This window comes from Ambystoma mexicanum, chromosome 7q, assembly GCF_040938575.1.
Source record: "Ambystoma mexicanum isolate Mex_15411 chromosome 7q, UKY_AmexF1_1, whole genome shotgun sequence".
NCBI lineage: Eukaryota > Metazoa > Chordata > Amphibia > Caudata > Ambystomatidae > Ambystoma > Ambystoma mexicanum.
Window position 1 is genome coordinate 880711327 of NC_090941.1, and position 24588 is coordinate 880735914.

Consider the following 24588-nt stretch of genomic DNA (forward strand, 5'->3'; position numbering starts at 1 on the left):
TTGGGGAAAGAAAAAACACTGATATGTGACAAAAGCCTATTTTGTAACTGAACTTTCAAGACATTTAACTTTGCAGCAGAAATGAGGAAAACTATGAAAGTTGGTAGTTTTAAATCTAATTGTATGCTTTTTCTGTGAAGACTTGGTAGAACTCACTACTGCATAAGGAACAGAATGACAGATTGTGGGGAAAGTATTAATATTGCGCACATAGCATTTTGTATGCACATCCCAGGGGTAAATGCACATCTATGAACAAAAATTGGGACATTTTAGGCCAAATCCTTCATGGTTAAAATTGCCAAATGTAGCAGAAAGGCTAAACCAGGTCCCACAGACTTGGGGTTTGGATTGAAATATGATCCACAAAATATGTAACCTGTGTATCTGATTTTCTTAGAGGCTATCACTGTATAAATATGTATTTGTGGTAAAATTAGATTTTGGTTCTAGGAGCTAGGGGAGGTTTCTAAACATGACATTCTTTTCTGTGATCCAATCAGCGAAGAGCAAGGCGGAAACTATGCTCTTGCCCAATCCTAGAGTTATGGGTGTGGACAGTAAGCCTACCCCTGCCATATACTTTAGTGATGTCATTTGGCATGATAAATAAGGGAACCTGACAACACACAAAAACACAGATTCCTGACTTTCTTCCTGAATACCTGCTTGGCGTCCTGCTCCTGAATTCTTCAACCTACTTGATCCTGAGTCCAGATTTCATTGCAAAGCCAAGGCCTATGCATTGCTGAACCCTTTCAGCTAGGCTTCAAATCCTAAAAATCCCAAAATCCCAAAAACCCAAGGGAAGCATTCTGATCCAGCTGGCTTGCTACTACTAAATGCATGCCTGCTCCAAACTCGCCATCCCATTGATCTCCAGTAACCAGAAGGGCCAGTCCAGTGCAGTCCGTTGACCAGAACCGCCCATCTGATCCTGTTCCACCCGAGATGCCCAGCTGTGCTTGAATAGACCGGATCCATGTGATAACCAGAACCCTTGACGGTCCAAAATCCTAAATTAAAGTGGACTGTAAGTATTAATAGGAATCATAGAAAACTATAGCATACCTTGCCTTGCCTTGTCCCATCCCAATCTCTAACCATCCTACCCTTACCTTAATAACTTGTAACATTGTCAGAATCCTTATTGCCATCCTGTCTTTGATTTATCTTGCTAAGCGCCATTTCTTTAGTCATTTTTATCTTGTGTAAATCTTAAATTATCCATCCTACTTCGAGTGATCTGACTGGTTCTGCCCCGGAGAGCACTGTGGATTTGGTGTTGAAGTCATTAATCAACTCCAGAGCTTACTTTGTCCCTCCTTGGTATTCTAGCTGGAATGCTCTAGCATAGAGTAAAACTATAGTAAATATTTTCTTGTCCAAACTGAGTTTCTTTTCTGTTTTCACTACCCTATTTTTCTAAAAACACCTCTCATTCAACATTGCATATCTTCCTCATTTTAAAGGCTAGCGACCTCGTTTCAATTCCAGAGTGTACCTAAGACCTATAGCTACATTCACTCGTTTTCCTAAAAACCATTTGGTACTGATTTAAGAACTTTTGCACACATTCATTGTTTTACACAGCCATTTCCGAAATGTCATTTTAAAAGTATAAGATTTCAAATCTGTTTTTCTCTCTTGTTTGAAGAGGGAAGATTGGTTCAAATTCTGTCTTCCATTCCGTATTCCCGATTACCGGAGGCTTCCTTCTATCTATCTAGAATTGTTTATTTGTGGGTTGAGGAATATTGCAGGGGGAAATCCTAACTTAAGTGCTATCTTTCCAAACAAGCCAAACATGTTATTTTCTGTTTTGGTTTCCTTCTGTGTTGCTAAAGAGTGAATTTAAGTGCATTACATACCTTTTTATCTGTTATTGTCACCACATTGGTGATTGCGGCTCCCTATTAAAAGTATATGTTTGATTTGCCTTTTAAATAAATAAATATTACCTTTACCAACCAGCATGATTCCTGGTCCATTGTGACCTGGGGTATTTGAGAAGGGGTGTGATATGAGTGGTATATCACTCAAAATATTGAACCTATAGACATAATAAAATACGCATTTCAGCTGTGCACTGCATACTAGGCTGAGACCAGGGTGTATCGCTTGATTGAAATATTTAACATTCCTAAGATCTGCTGTTAGTTTTTTCTTTGCCCCCCTCACCTCATTGCTGGTGGCATGGACCTAATCAGAATCCAAATGTAGTCAACTCCACATATTCTTCAAATGCGCCGTCATCTTCGGGTTATCAGACCGTTTTATTCTGATTCTATTCCGGCCACCTCGACCGTATTAGCCATACCTTCACTCTTCCAAACTTCCACCAATTCCCAACTTAATACCATCAAGTCATGAGCACTAGACTTCATCCCCATAATTTGAAATTATAAGATTGAAGCAGCAATATTATCAGACACAAAGCAGTAGTCCAAACAGGATCTCAAAGCAGCACTCTTCCAGGTCATTGTCCCCAGTATGTCCCCTCTTGTCTGCCTGTTTAAAATCGACAGATCATGAGACCCAACTTCATTGAGCCATAGTAGCTCTTTTTGTCCCAACACTGCTTCATGTTTTACTCCCCCCGAAATATCCAGATAATGCAGATTGAAATCCTCACATACAATTATACACGGGTTTTCTCCAGTCATACGAGCATCATCTATTAATGATACAACAGAGTCCGCAAAAGCATAATTTGATGGTCTCTCGGGCTCCAATACACACTTAAGAGGACAATAATCATTTTTTATGGCCAGGGCGATGTCTTTCAGGGGTTACAATTTGGACAAATTGAGAGGGATTTATGGATGAGGTTACTCTCAAACCCCTACCCATTTTAACCAGAGACAACAGGCCCGAGAAAGGGTGCCCTAACAGCCCCTTTCCAGCTTAATTCAGTAAGACAGTATACCGTTCACAAATTGGTTTAGCCCTCAGCCATGTCTCCTGAAAGCAGATAAGGTCGAAATGGTTCAGGACCGAGTTCTCATTTACAAAAATGTCCTTAAATCCTCTCATGTTCCAAGAGCCTAGTCGGAGCAGGTCCCTCTCTCCTCATTTTTCTGGCTCTAGTGGTTACGTGGCCCCACCAGTGCTACTGCCAGTCAATACCAGCATTGGCTATTTCCAGTGGATTAACTTTGCTGAAAATATTGGGGGAGTAAAGGTGCCCCAGCCAAATGAATGGGGACAAAATGGTGTGCCACGAAAGTTGGGTGGGGGACAAACACCCTTACCCCCCCCCCCTAAAATTACACCCATGGCTATTTCCCCCATCTAGCCGGGAATTTGGCCCACCAGCCATCGGATACTTCTTTGCCACTTGATTTCCAATAGTGGCTATAGCTGAGTGGCAGCGTTGTTTCATGCCAGCTTGATCTTAGGAAAGTGTGATCCTCCGGCTGTTACCTTCCCCCAATAGAGGTTTTAATGAATGATTTCCGAAGGTGATTGAGAGCGGCTGGGGGGGATTGAGTGTTATAGGTGTGATCTTCCAGCTCCAAGCCTTTCTGACCTCTGCACCTCAAAGACCTCTTTGCTCCCGAGTTGCTATTCTTTCAAGCCAAAGTGAGGTGATCTCTGTTCCCTTCCGCATGGGGGTAATTACTTACTTCAAAGTCCAACAGAAGCATCTGGCTACTAAATTCTAATATTGTTGATTTTATAGCCTTAGATGCCAAATGCAAAATCACCCAACCCGTTTGTCTCTCATCAGCAAACTGAACGACTTGAATGTAGTCTGTAGTGCTTGTTCTTAATTTTGGGATATGGTGTAGTAAGATCATTACAGTCCGACAATCATGATTTGCTGTTGTCAGACGCTCCAGGTAAACCCGGTTTAGTTCCCTCTTGTAGCTATGTTCCAGGTCTCACTAACACGAACATGGGTTTATCAACATTTGGTATATCTCGATTCTACCTCTTTTTCTTGGGCTTCTGAGTGACTTTCGCTCCCATCGGGCCCTTGAGTTCCACTTGCCTGATAGGCTCCTTTTGCTCAACCCTTGGCCTTTTCACAATTTTTGACCTCTTTTCTTCCACGTCCTGAACAAGGGAAATTGCTCATCACCACTTCTACCTTTCCCCGGTTGCTGGTCATCTGGCCGCTGCCCATGTATTTGAGATTTGCAGCACCCGCCTATCAATTTCCTCCAGATCTGTGCTACTAACATTCCTCAGCTTCTTCTACTTCTTAGATAATTTCTACCAGGTCACTCAGGCATGAGTCTGACATTATCTCGCGCTCATCCATTCCATGTTGTTTCTGCTCATGGTTCACTGCTAATAGTGCCGTTGGATCCTTCGCTTTTTGCATTATAACCGATTCTCCATATTCGTCCTTTTTTGATGCTTTACGTTTGGAGGTTGCAAAACGGGTGGTGTTGTTCTTATGTTTCTCATAAATGCCTGAGACCCATTTGACCTTTGTTTAGCTCTTTTTTTTATGTGTTTTGATTTTTTTTAAATCATGCACGGGGACTTTAGTCTGGATTTTCTGTGTTCCCCCTATTAGATCTGAAATTTGGAATATGGAGACATCATTTGCTGCTGGGGCCATTCGAGTCATCCTTCTCTGGTAGGGTAGGTGCTTCCTTAGGGCTCCTGTCCTCCTCCTGGTGATAATTACCAGTCCCTTTCTTTCTTACACCATCAGCACTTTCACTTGTTTCATGGCTTGATCTTCTCGTGAAGCTTTGCAGGTCTTTAAAATTATTCTGCATCAATTTGCAGTCTTCAAGTACAGCTGCCATCAACGTTGTCTTATCTAGCTCTTCTCACCTAGCAAAATCGCATAGACGATTTTCCCAGTTCCAGGATGTTTCAGCTTCCTTGTCCAGCCACTCCTGAACCTTCATTGTAAAGCCTTCTAAGTAACCCATCTTAGAGGGAGTCATTGCTATAAGGGTGGCCTGAACTTTCAATGAATCATTGAGAGCTTCATATAGTTTCCCAAAGGGGGCCAATGACATTGTAAGGATTGCAATTAATGTGCTTTGCAGGTCGGCCAAATCTGTTGTAATACGGGCCCCTCCACTTCTGACCTCGGCGGAGGAGTCCTGTTCCTGCCTTCTTTCATCCGTCGATAACGAAGATAGGCTGCTATACGTGTTTCTGTGTCTATCATCCCACTGTCTTGGGGGGGACCTTTGCTCTCGATTAACCTTGGGTCTTTCGCTCCCCTTGTTATTAATGGCTACCCCTACTGGGGTATTTTCATTCAAGCAAAAGATCTCTTCACTGGAGACGTCTACTGCCCGATTTGGATTCATCCAAGAGTTATTTCCAAATCTTTCATTTAGGCTTGCTAGACTTAAGCATTTTTGATTTTCTGTTCTTGATGTAAGATTTAATATGTCTTCAGACAGGCGAGCCACCAACATGAGTAATTTCGATCCTTCCAACCCCATCTGATTGACACTTGCTTCATTCTCCCCCACTCTTTCAGGCAGCTCTTGTTGGGTAATCAAATTTTAACCAGGGGGCCACACAGCTTCTATTGGTGATTCTTTCTTATCATTCGATAACCCAATCTCCTTCCTTATTGCATCCTGATTGTTTTTCAAAGCAGAGTTGGCCTTAGAGGATATGGAGCCATCCTCAATTAAGAGGTCTGATGTTGGGGACTCCACACCCTCATGCTCCCTTTGGAGCAAGTCCTCCGGAGGCTAACTAGCAGCGCAATCCACACAAATATCAGTTTACTGAAATGGAAAGGTCTTTATACCTTTCCATTAGATGTTGCCATGTTGTTTGTAAACTGGTCCGTGAGCCCAATCCCGGCATGATGGCACCACGCTCCCCCTTCCACTAAACCTCCTTACATTTAGTGGGTTCTTCAGTTGTGCTTCCACAAGGGCAGGCAGCTTACGCCTTTGCTGTTATTTCACTCGCCAATTACCTTCCCTTTTGGTAGCTCTTCCCCTCATCACGCCATCACACCGAAACACTAACACACTGCTTGACATTCTGCATTTGCTCCGCGAAGTGGGAGTGGTTTTAAAGCAGTCAAAGCAGAAAGCAGTTGAAAGGGTGGAAAGACTCCCGGCTCCGTTCTCCACGTAACACTCTGCTTGACAATCCGCAACTTCAGATCTGCTTTCCAAGCCTTGGTCTTCTCCCACCAGGATGGAGGATATCCCTTTTGGAAGGCCTTCCGGCGACTACCTTGGCTCCTCTGAGATGTGTCCTCCATACTGCAGCATGACTCAAAGGACTCTGTATATTCGACCACATCACCCTGGCCCTCATCCAACAGCACTCTCTCCCGCTGCAAGCCTGTATCATCTTCAAATCATTCTGTCACCCTGAAGCCTCCAACCTAACTCGGAAGTAAGGACATGTGCAGGCTTGAACTCTGGTGGTGCAGAAAGGAAAAAAAGCAGAAGACAGGCCTTCTCTGACTATACCCCAAGACTCTAGAACCTCCTTCCCATCAACATCCAAATCGCCCCCTTGCTTATACATTCCAGGAAGGAGCTCAAGACCCTCCTTTCCAAGGAATGGCTCCTCCCTAACACCTAGGGCCACATCCCCACTACACCCCCACCCTACCCGCGACTGCTGGTTCTGATCCCCACTGTTCCCTCCCCTGGTTACTTATAGATCCATTGCTGACAATTGTCCTTTTTCCAGTGTTATATCCCCACTACCTTGTTTCTCGGCTTCCTAACCTTGTTCTTCCAATATGATTGTAAAGTGATCTGTTACTTCCTGAACTAGGTCTGCGCTCAATAAATACCCTAATTCCTTCATCAAATTTATAGGATTTCAGAGAAATTCAAAATTGACAGTATATACTCAATGCCCATAAGGGAAAACAACCACCTTCTACAAAATGATATAGCAATGCTATGTGATCCAGAGTTAGTGGGCATATGTGAGCACCACATTAGGTGTGATAATAGGAAACATTAACACACCACAGAGATGCATTTTGGCATTTACTCGGAGCAAAAGGTAAACAGCCACCATTCAAATTGATAAACCTAGCACTAATGCTGGCATAAAGGAGTCTGACAGTGGCTATCTGGGCTTCTCCTAGCATGGTTTCAGTGCTGCGGGCAAACAACCTTCACCCCGAGAGCCCCCTCCCATGGTCTCTCCCAATGCATGGGTACACCCCACCAACTCCCTTCCCCTACCCTGCTCTGCTCCCCCAATGCCCTGTCAGGTGTTCAGCGGGGGACATGCCTTCCAACCCTCACTATTCTACTCATCCTCCTATTCCTGACATGTTTATCATTCATACAAACACAACACACACGACCCCTCCTCAAACCACCTCCTTACCACAACATTCACATAGCCATGGCCAACAGGTTCTATGTTCGTTCATTGATGGCTTCCCTTCTATTGTTTTTTTATCATTACTGAGAAACCAAAGGGTGTCTCACCCACTAGTCCGCAGTGACTTGTCATCCCTGTGGCCAGGACATGGCAATTGCTTTTGGATCCAGTTTCCGAGGGAAGACCAGTGTGGGAGGATCACCTGGGTGAGTTATCTTTGAGGAGTGTGGGTGAGACAGCCGACTGTGAGACACAGTATTCCCCCTTTTTGTTCATCTACCCCATCCTACTTTGTAGGATTTTTCAAAGTCCCAACTCCCCCACCCCCTTTTTACACAAACTGCTGCTCAGCCACATTACCAACCTGTGTAGTTCAGACCTATCCCAAAGATCGGGTCCCCATTGCCAGGAGGTCAAGGTTATTGTAGTGCACCCAAAGGGTACTGCATACAATCTTGCCTAACAGTCATGCAGAACCCGAACAAACCGAAGCTGTCGAGGCTTTTGCATGCCTTGTGTGTGTGCCTCTAGGATATGGACTCCACTGTCCAGTTCCAATACACATCCTGGGTGCCAGGATGGCTGGTGTGCTGGGAATGACTGGGACCTCCCTGGTCCGTGATTGGTCCACGTCTGGGATGGCTGTATGTGAGCAGATCTCTCATTGGGTCCTCTTCGTTTTGGCGCGAAGGAGATTCGAGATAAGAGAAGGCATCTTACACTCATTCCAGGTTGATCTTCCGAGTTCAAACTGAACTTAGTAAAGGATCCAAGTATCCTGAAACCAAGAAGCAGAGCCGAGGAACCGTTGGTGACCCGCTGGAAGGTTCGGCACCCTGAGACTGCTTTCGTCTTGTTGGACCCCATGTTTCTGATAGGTCTGCAAAGGCACTTCGACCTATTGGAATAGTGGGACCAACTATCCTCAGCACCTCCAACTTAATCTGTAAACAAGCCTGCTATGATGTGTTCCTGGACCACCCAGTGAACTGACCAGCTTGTACAAGACCTTTGCCCTGGAACCGCTGCCATCTCAAGTTGACACAAGCATTTGGAGACTGTAAGCTCTGGGTATAAGGCACCCTCCCGCTGATTTTCATACACCTTACATTCCTAGGTCTGGAATTAGAAAAGTGTGCCTGAAACAGAGCATACGCGGCCACCGTGTCACCCAGCTCTTTTGAATTGGCCTGATCCCTACACCAGGAGCTGAGAAATCGCCACTCTGTGGCGCCACTCTGTCCTGCCACATAATCATCCCTGGAACGCAGCCCCGGAAAGCCGCAAAGCTGCGCAACTACAGGATTTGAACCTGCGATCGAAGTCGACTCGACTGCCGAAGTTTGGTCCAGACTGCACCAAAAGTCGGTGAGTATTTTTAACCCTTACCGGTGGCCCATGGTGCAGCCATCAATTTTTACGCCGGATTGTCTCCTGAGGGCCACTCTTCTTTGTCGGGGAAGCATGTGCTACTGAGCTATGCCCTCTTGGGGAGACCATCCTTGAATAATGGGAACTTATTCTTCACTGCCTTACCCCCGTTCCTGAGTCGCTATAGCCCCTGCACAAGACCTCGTTTTGGCTCTACCGCACAATCGTGTGCACCAGCAATTAAAGTACTTTAGAGCTCAAGGCTCCAATCATGTTAGGGGCTGGACTGCCTCATTAGTTAGAGGTTGAACTGTGAAGAACTGCCTAAATACCCCTTTCTTTGCAGGTTGTGGATCTCTAATGTGTAATATTCCTTTAGGTCAACTGTTATTATATATATGTTTGCTAGTTAGGATTGTGTTTGTTTGGTTACTATTGCTTTGATTCTATTATGTGGTTTACTTAAAAGGCCTTTAATAAATGTATATGTATATTGGATATATACACCTGACAGAGTAATTTGTAGTGTTGTTTGCTTTGTGTGCTCATTGTGGGTTTTTGATCACCCTCACCCCTCCTGAGATGTATGTCTTGACCGCTGCCAATGCTACCTTGAGTGGTCTGGCTTTTTCAGAAGTGTACGCTATTCCAAGAAACTAGGCTGCCTCTGCCCGCCAGGTCAGAGTTCAGAAATTTGTCTTAACATCCGGGACGAAAGCAAACCTATTGGAGCAGAGCGACTGACCAAGAGACGAGAGCAGCGGCTCAGAAAAAAAACAGAGTTCCTTACTGGAGGTTGTTGCCTCAGACAGGCCGCAAGAGACACATGGAGAAGGCCAGATCCCACAAGCGAAAACTGAATTGTGTTTCAAGGACACCGGCAACCGTCCCGGGTGAACAGCAGAGTTGGGGAGGTGGGGCCAAGCCTGTGGTACTAACCTCGACTCGTGAATTGGAAATCGCAAAGGAAAGAAGAAACACACACAGCCGGTGAGTTGGCAAGCGGCCTGAAAGTTCAGTGTGTGTTAAAGTTTGAAATAGCAACATTTTATCACAAGTAAATGATGCACGCGTGGGAATGAGACATGAGGAAAGGCAGAACTGTGAATTAACTTTGAAGTAAAAGGCACCTGCGAGTTGAGCGATACTAAGTAACGGAGTGGTCCGGCGAAAGGAAGTAGCCCACTCGAAAGTCTCTGTGAAAGGAAAATTGATTGAAGCGAGAAACCGAATGTATAGCAAAAGTGATATGGGAAAGTTTAACTCCTAGAAAGGGGAAAGTAAAAGTTGAACTGTACATTTTGAGTCGTAGTGGTCTGAAAAGAAAGCCCACACATTTGAAAGCCTTTGACATCCGAAAATGGTCCGAGCCCGAAGTGATGTGAGTTTGGGGAAGGGAGCCCCCACCGACCAGCACCCCGCGTGTTTGAGTTGAACTTTATTGTGAGAGGTCTGAGCCCAGCAGAACGGGACCAATGATAACTGTGTGGTGAAAGATCCAAGCCCGAAAGAGGGGGACCTTTGTGAACTTTTTGGTTGAAACATTCTTTTTGGAAGTTGAGAGAAGAGACTTAAACGTTGAAGGCCAGACAGGCCTCGATCCACGATCCGTAACTATATTCATGTTGGAAGAGAAGCCAGAGTGCGTCATCCTGCCTACATGGAAAGCCTTACTCCATGAGGTCTAACGTGGGGAGGAGAGCTGGTTCAACCACATGTATTCATTTGAACACTGATATTTCCTTTTGCATACATTTCTCCTTTTTACACTTTTTTGTACAAGAGATGGGGCAGGCATTAGGTTTTGTTAGCATAGGCCATTTTGATTTCATAGACCCCAACTAGGACTGCATTATTTATTATTTGATGGTCAAGACTACTCCCTTCTTAGTTATAGGGCAGAATAGGAGTTTCTCCAACCCCAACCATTTCAATAATGGTTTTACAAAATGTACCCATTGTGTCAGTGTCATACTTGTGATACCATGCCTCCACAACATAACCAACCTCCCTGCCCCCAACCCTTTACATGCCCTTTCCCACCCCCCATATTTTTCTAGGTGGTTTTCCAGCAAACTATTTTCGTTAAAAAAACAATCGAAAAAAATTGCTGTCGATGAAAGAATGGTTCCCAGAAAGGTTGCTTTTACCAAACAGCGTCCTATCTGGGATTTCTTTTTGGCAAATGTGGGAAATACCCCTAGCACAGGTTGATCAAGGACCTCAAAACATAGGTTTGCAGAAATGGAAACCATGAACACACTCAGTCAGGGGGGACAGAAAGCAGGTTGTAACAATGTTTAACATTTTGTATTGTATTGTATTCGTCATTTATATTGCACCCTTTCCCTATTTGTATGATAAATTCACCATACAAACATGTGTAGCCCCTGGCCCAATTAGGCCATGGCTAGGAGGGTTGCATTAGTCACTGACTGCGGGAAAAGTATATATCAATTAACAGACACCACATTGGAATACGTGTGTATATGTTTGTGTTTTATTATTAGAGCTTACCTGTTATATTATGGACTGGACTATCCAGGGGCTTGATATTTTTAAGGAAAGATAATTGACGGATCTCCGGTGTGTTAGGGAGATTTATAACGTTGATGCTTCATCCCCTCTCCTAGCGAGACCAACCCCAGCACTCTTTGCTGGACTTCTGGACATTTTTCTTTCTATCCTGAATGAGTGAAGCCTTTCTCCACTCAGTCATTCTTATTTGGTCTGACTTTTGGACCTCTGTTCTCTGTGTTGTTCCTTTACTATGGAGTCTACTTTCCTCCATATATCTTTAAAGGCATCAGTGTTTAACTTTTGCAGCACACAGCTCCTTATGGACAGTGTTTCTGGGAACCCTTTGGGTTCTTCTTTGAGATTATTTATTTATCCATACTTACTACAGTTCTTAAGGATAGAGGGGTCATTTGCATTCCCTCCTACACCTTTATGCTAGGAGAGATTAGCACACACCACCTTATGTGGAGTGCCAAGAGGATACCTAGCATCCCCCTTCTCTCTGCTCCTGTGACTTTTTAGTCACATAGACAACCCTATAGTTATGGCTGGTGGCAGTGGAGGTGTTCTAGCAACTTTTGGGCACAATAAGGTCACCTATGTTCCAACATGGTGGCTCCTCCCCCCCCCCCCCCCCATTTCTATTGTGGTTCTTTGTTAGCCCTTCTTCTACCATTTTGGGAGGAGGTCGTCTGTGTGTGTGTTTTGCCTTTGGCGGGAACACTTGGGTGTCCCAGCCTAGGCTCTATTGTCTGCGTAGGCAGGAAGTGGGGGAGGAGTTTTTCACTGATTGGACAGCCACCCACCCCTTTCTGTAAACTGCTGAGAGAGAATGCAGAGGAGTGGGTGCTGAAACTGAATAAAAAGGTGAGATTCCTGAGTTGAAAGGCAAGGCGACCATTGGAAACTTAGTAACTGAAGAAGATGACCAGAGATGCCTGCAGACCCTTTGGATCCCTGTGAAGCGACCACTGCTATCCTGACCCCACTTCCACTCGATAGAGGAAATCTGAAGAGGATGACTCCTTCCCTTTGGCTGGTAGGACCAACCAACCCTGAGACAAACTGAAGTTTGAGCCATCTCATGAGGTGCTGTGCCTTTCCAGAGCTGCAGACCGTGAACTAGGAGACCTCCAACCCATTTGGAGTGCAACGTCTTTGAGAGGCCAAATCTGTACACGTCTTTGCTGAGTTCCAGGTGAACCTCCAGAGACACGATCAAACTCATCCAAGTTCGCTAACAAGAGTGCAAAACTCCAGGAATCAAAGATCGACTGGACGAATACCGTCCTTTGTTGGTGCTGCAGAGAGGCGCCGAAACCAGATACTGACCAGAGAAGACTAAGCAATCCGTACTAAGGGTCCTTTCTCGAGACTGCTGCTGAGACATCCCATCCAGAGGCCTTCCTTTCGTCACCAGACCGAGGAATCAGGAGACCGGGTACGTCGCTGATGCACAGAGGGGAATGCAGCCACAAACATTTCATCCAACCTAAGGTATTGTGGGCTGAAAAGGTATTGCTTACCTTAAACCAAGAAGTCGCTCCAGAGTGTTGGAGTGCACAAAGAGGTGCCCAGGGTGTCCACTCTTACCTCTGACCCAAGCAGCCGGCTTGAGTCCCTTTTGAGAGTCCTTTAACAGGGTCTCCATCATTGTTTTAACTCTTCTAGCATCTTGTCCTAGAGACTGAAAGTATCCTCAGGAACATTTGCTGTTCTGCTGCTTCATTAGACGGAGTCCTCTCCGAACTGACACTTGCACAGTTAGGGATCGGACTTTAAAAGCTTTAGTTTGCTAAGAAGACACCTCTAGAACCGTAAGCTCTGCTGCTGTATGACTAACCAACGTGTTTCCTTCCTAAAAGACTCTGGGCCTCATCCTGAGTTGGGCGGTATCCAGGAGCTAGCGTTACAGCAACTTGGTCCGGCGCAAATTGCGTTGGATTCCGAGTTTTGATGGGCAGGTAAATCCACATTCCTATTGGGTCTTTTGGACCCAATTGGGGTTTCTTGGCACTATCATCACTGGTGCATTTAGTGCCACGCTAATAGTGCTGAAAACAGGCAGAAAGGGGAGATTTCTACCTTGAGCAAAAAGCTTTGAACTCGAGATTGGATGGTGCAGTAAATGCGGTGGTAACAGCGTTACCGACACATTTTCCCGCTCCGCCCAACTCGTGATGAGGCCCTTATCTTATGTGGTTTTGCTAACTAAACACAATTACCATATATCTTTGTCTTAATGCTAGTGCGTGGTAGTACCGATAATGCGGTAGAACTGTCATTAGTGTCATACTCTAACAATTGTATCGCAAGCAACTGCCAACTAAGCAGTGGCCTTTGAAAAGTATTTTTAAGTCCTAGGTGTGTTGGTTAAGTGATCTAAGTATTTTAAGATATTCCTTGTGTAAATAAAATAAATATTTATGTTAATATAACTATTGGTGTTAAGTGTTTCTTTGGACTACTGTACTAACTGGGCTTAGTGTACTTACCTACAGCTCACATTTTCCTCCTAAAATAAGCCTGACAGCTCTGCCACTCTATCAAGGTTCCTGGAGTGGTACAAGTTTATACTGTTTATATAAGAGTTGGGGACCTGTATGCCATAGGTATCGTTTTATGAAGTGTCACCTTAAGTGCACTTTAGGAAAACTCCCCTAACACCCTGTCTACAGGAATGGACTTTGCAGGGAAGAAAAATTGGAACTTAAAAAAGAGAGAAAAACCATCCGAACTTTTGATGAGAGAATTAAAACAAGAGGTGGTGTGAGACTCTCCTTGGGGGTATGGGGGGCTGTGTAACAAAATTATGTCAGGAGCAGCCCAGAATTATGTTTGAACCCCCGGGCAGCGTGCCTAGTGCAGCCCAAGCACCCACGTAGAATGCAGCCAAATTGGCCCGCCATGGGCCAGTCCCAGAAGAAGGCAAGCCCCCCAGACCAGAGTTGCATGTGTGGGGTGGCACAGGACCAGGTGTCACAGCCTGCCTGGCTTCCCGCCCCAGAGCCACTCTGGGTGGGCCCAGAGAAGAGTAGCAGTGTCAGCCTGCCTGAAGTCATGTGGGCCTGCAAAAAGGAGACGCCCTAAGCCACATTATCACTACAGCCCAGGTGAAAGTATGTGGTGCCAGCCCCCTGGAAGTAGGAACACAGGCCAGGGAGCAGCACGTTCCAGCCAGGGGAAAATCCCAAGGCTCTGGCTCCATCCATGATGGCAGAGCACAGAAATGACTGAGGTGGGGCCGCTGCTCAATACCACACAGGCAATGTGATGGACCACACAGGCAATGTGATGGATGCAAGCTACAAAACCATTATATTAAAAAAAGACAGTCACAAGGGGGCACGGATGGGGTGGTGTTCAAACAGTTAGGATGCATGCTGAGCAGTCGAAAAGCAGAGCTTCATTGCCTACCTGTGGTGTAGGCAATGTGATGAAGCATGTGGGCCCCACCCCCAAACTCCTCGAAAGGAGCGGTCTGAGTGCACAGCATAGGGGCACAGCGGTGACGTTATCACCTCAGAAGGCAAAAGGAAATGCGTGGACACGTGACTGTGATGGTGGTCCCCACTTGGGGCACCGCATTATGGAATGAACAGGCCGGGTTCCTGGCCCATGAGGCAGTGACAGCAGCGCTGCCCCACGACACTGCCATGATAGCATGTGGGGCCGTGTCACCCCCCCGAGAAGCACGCCCACCCCAAAGAAGGATGACACCCACCAAAGGTATTGTCTAAAGGAGAACTAAACAGGATTGTGTGTGGCAAACTGTAGCAGCCATACCCTTATATATAACGTATATAGTGATGTATTTATTCAGTTATACACGTATGCTTATACTGATTAATGTATATATTTATGTATATGGAACAAGTTACTTACCTGTAACTATTGTTCTCCAGCATGGGTCTGGCATGGATTCACAGGCTCATGAATAACGTATACATAGCAGTACATCATTACACAAGCACAGGAGGTGGCAAGGCTTACCAGAAGCAATTACACTTGCTCCTGGAACAGACTCCCCTCAAGCAAACCGGTTGTGTAGCTCTGCTTGGCCGACTCTGTACTTCTCCCTGGAATCCCTGTCAATACAGGGGAATGTCGCGAAGGTGAAAGTGGACCTCCATGTAGCAGCCCTGCAGATGTCGAGCAGGGGCACACCAGACAGGAACGCCGTCATTGCAGCAATCACCATGGTGGAGTGGGCTCTCGGAAGAGCCTGGCAGCGGTCGGTTCGCCAACCGATGACAGTGCATGATGCAGCCGAAGAGCCTCCTTGAAATGGAATAAGGCCTTCGCATGGTTCACAGGACCAAAGTTCACAAACAGCTGTGGAGTCTTCTGAAAACTCTCTGTGCACGTCACGTAGAACTTCAGGGCACAAGCAACGTCCATCGTGTACAAGGCCCTTTCAGCCGGCGACAAAGGTTTGGGGGAAAAAAAAACAGGTAACATCAAAGGCTCATTGATGTGGAATTCCAACAGAATGTTCGCCATGAAAGAGGTGTGCGTCCGCAGCACTACCCTCGATTTATGGAAAGTCGGGTAAGGATGCTCGCAGGATAGGGCTTGGATCTCGCCTAGTCTTCTGTAAGAGGTGATGGCCAGAAGGAAATTAATTTTCCATGAGAGGGACTTTAGAGGGGCCTGATGCATAGGCTCACAGGGCTCCCCCACCCCCCCCCACCCCATGAGCCTCGTCAGAACCACATTGAGTTCTCATGCCAGGGCAGGAGCCTTCACCGGCGGGAAAGCTCTAAAAAGTCCTTTGAGAAACTCCTTGAGTCGATGAGACCAAATCAACGATCTTCCTGTCGATCTGGTGTAGCGGGAGAAGGATGCCAGTTGTACCTTGACGGAGGCATTCGTCAGTTTGGCCTTGGCCAAGGATAGCAAGTACGACAGGATCTGTGGGGCCGTGACCCTCAAAAGGGGTGATCTTCTGTGACCGGCACGACGTAAAAAAATGCTTCCACTTGTGACCGTAGCACTTCAGGGTTGGCGATGCCCTGGCTTTTGCAAGGACCTCCCTACAGTTCGCTTGCAACTTATATCCTCCAAACCCTAGGGCTGCAGGTTCAGCGATCCTGTGTGGTGATGTAGGATCTCCTTCTCTGGTGAGAAGATCCAGAACTACTGGCAGCTTGACCCAAGGCGACGCGGACAGCCCGAGAGGGTCCGGGTACCAAATCTGCCTGGACCACCAATGGAGGAAAAGTGTACAGAAACCACCCTTCCCACGGGATGGAGCGCGCATCCCCCAGGCTCCTCGGCTGGTGGAATCTGCTGGCAAACTTCTGGCATTTGGAGTTTGCTGCTGTTAGGAAGAATTCTCTGTTTAGGCTGAATTTCCTAACCTATTGAGTCCCCCAGCAGCTTTGCTGGATTTTTGGGGTTTATTTTTTTCTCCTGCCAAGAGTGAGACTCTTTTACCCTCACTCTTGGACATGACGAGAGTGTTTCTGTGACTTGCTATGTGCTTATGGGCTAGGGGGTAATTTTCCCCATAGGCCATCATTGGTTTTTTGAATGTGTGTTACACAGCACCCTCAGTGCAGTAGCACAGGGGTGTCCTAGAGACCCCCAAACATAGACTCCACACCCTGGGACTGACTACTGTCTCCCTGGGTCTGTAAAGTTACCATTGACTTTACTAGTCTTAACTTAGGAACTTAACCAGTACAAACCATCTTACTGTGGAAGTACTGGTAGGGGCAATTAGATTGCCCCTGGGTCTGTTGTCGAGGGGGTACTGTCCCGTCCCCCCTCGCCGAGTTCTGGCTGGTGGCAGTGGATACCACGGAAATATTCCACCAGAATATTTCCCAATGGGATTTCCCATTGTTTTTAATGCACCACTTTTTGGTGCAATGTTAAAGATACTGCCGGGTTATTTAATTAATATAAATTCACCGGTTGGGATTTTTTGCCAGAACTCGCCGCCAAAATGGCGCCTAGGTTCACTTCAGTAACCCTGAACCCGAGTCGAGCCTTTGTTCCACTTTTGGTGGGCTTCTGCATAGAAGCCCTCCAAAGTGGTGCCATTCTGTCTGGGTACCACAGGGGGTGTCGGAGGGGGTTTAGGCACCCTGGACTGAGTTGCCTTGCCAACCCATGTCGCACTCTAGTGTGATTGGCCCAAGTGGTGAGCCACCCCGCTCACCACTTAGCATGTTTGAGTGACAGCTAGGCTGTATGAATGGGGGTTTGCTGCATAAAAGCAGGGTTTTTGGGACTGGTTCTTCAGAAGTCGCCACAGGACCTAAGAAGCCGAAGAGGGAGAAGCCGAGCCGACCTGCCAAGACGACACCACCGGTGAAGCCCTTCAGAACCGTCTCACCACTTTTCCCGACGACAGAGGAGATCTCCCGCCGGAGAGTCTTCTTCCCTTAACTGGTGGGGACAACCAGTTGCTGCCTTCTTTTCGCCGTCCCGAAGTATCTCGTGGCCGCCTTGCCTGTGCCAAACACCCCGGCGACCCGGATACCACTTTTTACCTCAACCGCGAAAGAGGGGTAAAAAATCCTTTGTGATCGGAGAACTCCACGGCTGGCCTCATCCCTGGTAGTGCAACGACCTGCAGCCTTCCTCCCCGTCGAGAGCACCTCTTCCCCGGGACGACGCCGCGACTTGCACCCACTACCAGGAACGACTACCACCGCTGGAGGAATCTTTCCACTTTTAAAAGGTACTGTGTTCCGCCCGGCCTCCCTTGCCACCGATTGTACGGGGTAGATTTAGCCCTCGGCTCTCGAACCTGGGTAGGCCTGGGACACCCTAACTAAACTTTTCAGAACCGTAGTAAAACCTTTTCTCTCACCTGCAAAGACTGATGACATTGTGTGATCTTGGGCACATTTCTCGCCTGGCTCCCTCTAAAGCGGGCCCCGAACTAATTCTCCTTGTTCCACCATTGACTGTCTTTGCTAACCTTATGTGAAAAGTGTTTTACCTTACTGCTCTCTTTATTTCTGCCTTTTCCCTCCCTTTTGGTAATACTTGTTGGAGTGTCATCTAATGTTAAGCGCTCACCTCTGGTTGAAAATAAGTGGGGTTAACTTAGAATTGTCCAACAAATGATTAGGGATGTACATATGAGTAATAGTAACTGTGTTTGACTTTCTTATCTTTTCTATTGTGCTAGTGTAATTTATGAGTGTACCTTTAATAAATAAGTTTATACTTTTACACCTAGCTCTGGTCAGTGTTTGCTTGTGCTACTGTGCCTCTGTACCTATTATGTATTCTCTGTATACTGCCTAACTCTTCTTGAGGGAAGTCTGACTGCTCAGCCACAGCTACCACAGTTAATCTGTGTGGTACAGACTGCTACCAAGTGGGTTTACTGGCAACATCTGTAGACTTAAATCTTTTGCAGTGGTCCCAGAGGGAACTGCACAGGTTTCTGCCTAACAGCTGCCGTCGCAAACAGATTGTTCTGGGTCTTGCCCCACTTGACGAAGATGTGGTCCACCTGGTCCTGCCGAAGTTCCCACTCGTGGCAGAAGCGCAATTCCCTGCTGAGGGAGTTTGCAATGGTGTTCTTGACTCTTGCTGCTAGGTGAAGATGAGGATCATCCCTTGTCCGACGGCCCAGCGCCACAAGACCTGCGCTTCCCTGGAGAGCGCTGGGGATCGAGTGCCCCCCTGTTTCCTGATGTAGTTGTCCATGAATATCCTCACCACCTTGCCCTTCAGAAACAGCAGGAATGACTTGAGGGTCGAGAAAACTGCCTATAGCTCCAGGATGTTGACATGAGGTCCTTCTCCTCTGGCAGCCACAGGCCTCTGGTGTGCAGACGTCCAGTGTGGGCACCCCAACCTTCCAGGGAAGCATCCATGGTGACCATCTCCTGGTATGGAGGGTTTTGAAACCCCGTACCCCGGCGATGTTGGAGCGGACGTCCCACCACTTTATCGCCTGACGGAACTCATCGTCGAGCGGGATCTTCTCCGCAAAGTTTTCGGACACCTGTATCCAGCGAGCATCCAGGAACTCCTGAAGGTGTCACATTTGCAACCTGCAGAGCTGGATGAGGTAGATGTAGGACGACATCATGCAGAGCAACAACTTGATGGTTCGCACCGTGGCCATCTTCATCGACAACAGCCGCTGCACTTTCCCTTGAATGGCTGCTACCCCCTCCTCCGAGGGTGACACCAGGCAGAACGCCGTATTAAGTTGGGTTCCTAGGAACAGCAAGTTCTAGCAGGACTTTGGATAGTTGGAGAATCCTAGATCCGTCAGTCGCTGGATGGTCATCTCTGAGTGGCCAAGGACCAGCTCCTGCAAGCGGGCCTGGGTGAGCCCTTGTCGAGATATGGGTAAACGTGTATATCCCGCAGACGTAGATTGGCCGCCACCAGTGCCAGGCATTTTGTGAACACTACGGGGGCGGACTTCAATCCGAAAGGTAGGGCCTTGAACTGGTAGTGCTTGCCCCGCGCATGAAACAGACATTTTCGATGTTTCTCGTGAATGGGGATGTGGAAATGGGCATTGTCCAGGTCCAGTGATCTCAAGAAGTCTCCTTCATCCAGTTGGACGAGCACATGCTGCAACTTGACCATCCTGAACCTTTGGGACTTTGTTGAGACGTTGCAGGTATAGGATGGGCCTCCAGCCCCCTGTCTTCTTTCTGACCAGAACGTATCTGGAATAGTTTCCAGAGCCGCTGGGGAGCTAACTGTTGCCACTTTTCACAGCATAGCCCATACGTCTTCCAGGAGCTGAGGAATGTTCTTCTCCTGACGGGACACCGGAGGGATCTGTAGACACCTGCATTGAAACTCCAGAGTGTCCTTGGTCGAGAGTGTCCAACAACTGTCAGTGGTGATCTTTTTTCCACTCGCTGACTAACCTAGTCAGCTGGCCTCCCACCGGGGTGCACAGATGGGTGCCCGATGTCCTGGTCAGTTCAGGCTTGCTTTGGCACCGACGTCCTGCCCTGTGGGCAACAGCAACACTGTCCCTACCACTGTAGTCCTGGGAATGGCTTCTGTAGGCTTCCTGAGTCGTGGATCTCGAAGGCTGACAGTAAGATGAGGACAAACCTTTGGAAGACCTGCCTAAATTTCCTCTGAAGGAGCGAACAGAAGAGTGCCCAGGGAACAAGCTGTCTCTGTATTCGCCTTGATGGCCTGTAGAGTCTCGTCGATGACCTTCCCGAAAAGGTTCTCTCTGTCGAAAGGCATGTCCAGCACCTTCGCCTGGAACTCCTGGCAGAAATGTGTGGCCTTCATCCAGCCATGGTGACGAAGGAAGACACCATTCCCCATCTGCCGGAACCCTGTGTCGGCCACATCCAACGTCACTGTGATGGCGTGATACAACACTACTTCCCCTTCCTGGAAGAGAGCGATTGCCTCCATCTTCTTGTTGTCGGAGAGGAACTCCAAAAATCGGACCCAGCTAGGATCACCAGTGCATTGGCTGCCTTTATGGTGGACGCCGGAGTGTATATCACCTACCTTCCCATGGCATCCATCTTCTTCCCCTCGTTGTCCGGAGGGACTGAAGACGCAGAGAGCGTGTTAGCCGACCGTTTCCTCGCGGCCGCTGAAACCACCGGATCCGGCAATGGTTGCGACCTCAGGCACTTGGGTGCGAATTCCGGCACCCAGTACTTCTTCTCCAGTCTATCCAGTTTGGCCGGAGCCATGCAAGGGTTCTTCAAGAGGGCCAGGCCCTCCTCCCACACATCAAACAGGAGTGGCACCGCAATGATCGTCTTCCTCACACCTCTGGTACAAGAAACCCTCCTTTCCTGGTTTCTTTGGGCACAAGCTGGAACAGCCCGGAAGCTCTGGCGATCATAGAATGGAACAACCCCACTTCATCTGGTGGGGAAGCCCTAGGCTGCAGAGACCCGCTGCTAATTGCGTCGATATCGTCATCCGTTGTTGTCATGGCCGTATCCATCCCCGTACTAGTGTCTGGGTCTGCTGGGGAGAGGGGCCCGACACAGATGTGGAGGCGGAAATGGGGTATCGGATGATGCTTCCTCTTCTTTGCAGGTGGTGGACTGGGGGACTATTGGAACCGGGCCCTGTGGCATCCTCTTCTGGATCTCCGACACCAAGGTGTGGAGGATTGACAGGATGTCCAGAGACAAATCTCTCGGGTGAGCCGACGTGATCGGAAACAATAGGCCCCGCACCATCATAGTCGCCGTCCTCCTCTTCCATGTTGTGGACTGTGTGTAAGGACTCCAGGTCCTTGTCGTCCGTGGACGAAAGTTCTGTGTCCTGGGCCACGGCCTGGGATTGATCCAGGGCCTCCTTAACCCCCACCCCCTTTTTTCCTCCTTGAGGGGCTGGAATCGGCTCCTGAGACGGTGTCCCCTTCTTCAGCATGCCAGCAGACTTTGTCAAAGTCACTGCAGAGGCTTTGCACCTCAGTGGTAGGGATACCTTCTGCACTGTGGGGGCTACCCTCCCAGGGTCAGCCCCTTAGATTTCATGAGAGCAGCTGCCACTAGCTCTATCTTCGGCGAAGACTTGTCCTGCGTCACTTGGGCCTTCTTGGCCAGTTTGGCCTTCTCTTCTGTTTCTCGCGTTTCTCCCGTAGTTTAGCCGGGTTGGACGATTTCCATTTTGAGTAGGAGCTTGATTGCCGGATGGGAATGGAGGCGCAAGATGATGTCGATTGTACATTGTTCGCTGCAGGCTCTGCTTCCGCTGCGACCCCGGACTTGCGGTTCTTGGCCTTGTCTTGGGCCCCCACGGATGAGGCACGCTCAAAGGTACTTAGAAGACCGTTCCTCGGACAGACCGGTCCTGGGTGAGGCATGACCCTGCTCAGAGCACGGGGCAGAGGCCTTGGCGTTCAGCCACCCCGCCAGTCTACTCTGCCTATCCTGCATCGTCGTCTTCTTAGTGAAACCGAGGGATATCTTCCATTCTCCTTCCTTATGATCTGATGCAGGCAGTAGAGGCATTGCAGGTGCTTGTCTTCAACAAACACATTCCATAGACCGTCAAGATCGGAGGGCGCGAAGTAGGCTCGATGGCCTTCTGGAATCTTCAACAATCTTTGCCCTTGAGGGGTGCTGAAATTCCCCGACAACGGATCCCCGCTGTCAGCAGATGGGGAAAAGAGCACAGGCTCTTTCTGAACAAAAATTGAACCTTTTTCCATCAAAACCACGAAAAAACAGCAATAGCTTGCAGAGCAAACTCGAGGACTCTCAACACTGAAGCGTGCAGTAAAACTCTGAATATGGCTGCCAGAGGAGGGGCTTAGGGAGAGGACTGTCCTTGGATGGGGCCACTATGACCCAGAGGAGACCGATTGGTAGGAAAGAGAAATACAGTTTGTAAGTGAAAGTGAAACTTTTTTCTTTCACCGAGAATTCCCAGCATAACGACAGGGAATAGGCAAGAGCATGTGATTCCATGCCATACACCATGCCGGAGAAGTTTATTGAGGGGGGCTAATTAAGGGTGATAGTACAGGTTAGGGTACGGTGTTGGGAGCAGGTTAGAAAAAGTTAACTGCTCTGTCGCCTGACCTTAAGCGTAGCTGGTGGCATACAGTAAGGGGCTGCCCCCTGGGACCATCCTCTGGCGCCCTTTGGCTGAGTGGAACTGGAAAGACATGAAGGGTCTATTCTGTCTGCTCACCCCTTGGTCCCTACATGACCCCCATCCTTGGAGGGTGAGCTGACAGAGCAGATTTGTAACTGGGCACAGTTTGAATTCAACAGGTTTGTTCAAGTTTGATACAAAATAAGTCCCTGTTGGAGCCGAAAAGAATCCACCCTTGTGTCTGAAATCTTATCACAAGTGGTTAAAAGTAAGAACATAGGGGGGGATACTATCTTGTTTTGCATAGATAGGGATTAACATCTGGTTCTAAATGTTCAGGTTGCCTACTGCCCATCTCATCGTAGGTAGATTGTGGAGGCGATTAGTGCTCCCTTCCTGGCCTGGGCGGTAAGGAGTGTACACAAACCTCAGACCAAGGCATGAACACCAGGGCTACATATGGAAACTGCTATAAAACAAACAAGGAAAGTCAATATAATACTAAACTATTGGACAAAATATGACATTGAAAGAAGCAAGCGAGAGAGATGCAAGGGCAGGCATGCAGAACAATGACCACAAATAAACGTTTTTTTACACAACATGAGAGTAAGGAGCAGAGTAACTTACCATTGTTGGGCATGTGGGGATGAAACACAGCAAGCATATATGTCATTGTGCTGTAAAAGATGCCTCCTAAAAACTCCAGATTTGGTGTAGTGAAATTATTGACTTTGGATTCTGGAATAACTCTGGTATGCTAGAGGGATCTGTGAATTCATTAATTCTCACCTGTAAAATTTCCTGTTAGGAAGGCCAAGTGGATCAACAAAAGCTCTTTCCAGAAACATAAGCTGGTCATTCATGATTCGCACATCAATCGGCCTGTGGGGAAAAAAATGCTTATAAGGTAAGCAGTTTCCATTTGTATGAATATATGGCTCCATGCAAATGTTACTTCATGCATTTTAGACAATTGCTAACATTTCAACATTTTTAGTGGCAAGGGAACAGCGAGACAATCTGTTTAAAAATACTGTTTGCTTATCACAGTGGTTGCCCTGTCTGGGAATCCTACAATCCCTGTTGGTTACTGTGGTGTTAAGCCCACGTTCTAAGGGCTGGAAAGGGGGGTAACAGCCCGGCAGCTCAAGTTAATGGCCCTCACCAACGAGGGCCCTGGGCTGTTACCCCCGTTCCAACCCTTGGAACAGGGGCTTAATACCATTAGCACCCCCGGTTTTCGAAGCGGAAACCCGGGGTGCTAAAAAAATAAAAAAAATAAAAAAATTAAAAAAGTATTTTCAGTCATTGAACGGGAAACCTTGTGCGTCCCGTTTAATGACTGTAAATACTGTGCAATTGCCGCCCTGAAATGGGAAGGCGGGGCTCCATACAGAGCCCCTCTTCCCTTTCCATAGCAGCCGGAGAAGATGGGATGCTACAGCGGTGGCCTGTGCCGCCTCAACAAACAGGTAAGTGGGATTTGGAAATGGAAAAAAATTATAAACAATAAGTGGACGGAGAGTGGGGGGATGAGGGGTTGATGGCAGCCAAGGGAACCAGCCATCAAGCGGCTTTGAACCCGGGCTGAAATTGTAGGTTTCAGCCTGCGTTTCTAACCACCTGATTGGCTGTTCCCCCTTGCCCGGTGCTAATGAAGATTAAGGTATTTCTAAAGGAGATATGTAGCAAAGACCTACTCCTACTGGAAATGCGCCAATATGCTTAGTATTTTCTATAACTGAAATTATGTCAAAAGATGTAGTCACACTGTTCAAACATGGAAGTTGAACATCCTAATGAGACTTCCCTGGGCAATAACTTCTGAGAAAGACCAATGTCCACATTTGATGT

General features: G+C 47.5%; 1 protein-coding gene across 1 annotated transcript in view; it reads right to left on the reverse strand.

Moving 5' to 3' along the window:
- Positions 1 to 24588, reverse strand: part of NAALAD2 (N-acetylated alpha-linked acidic dipeptidase 2) — a 1042620-nt gene that overhangs the window by 44044 nt on the left and 973988 nt on the right. Inside the window, exon 19 of the mRNA XM_069639397.1 lies at positions 23524 to 23616. Coding sequence (XP_069495498.1) covers positions 23524 to 23616 — 93 coding nt within the window. The remainder of the gene's footprint in view (positions 1 to 23523; positions 23617 to 24588) is intronic.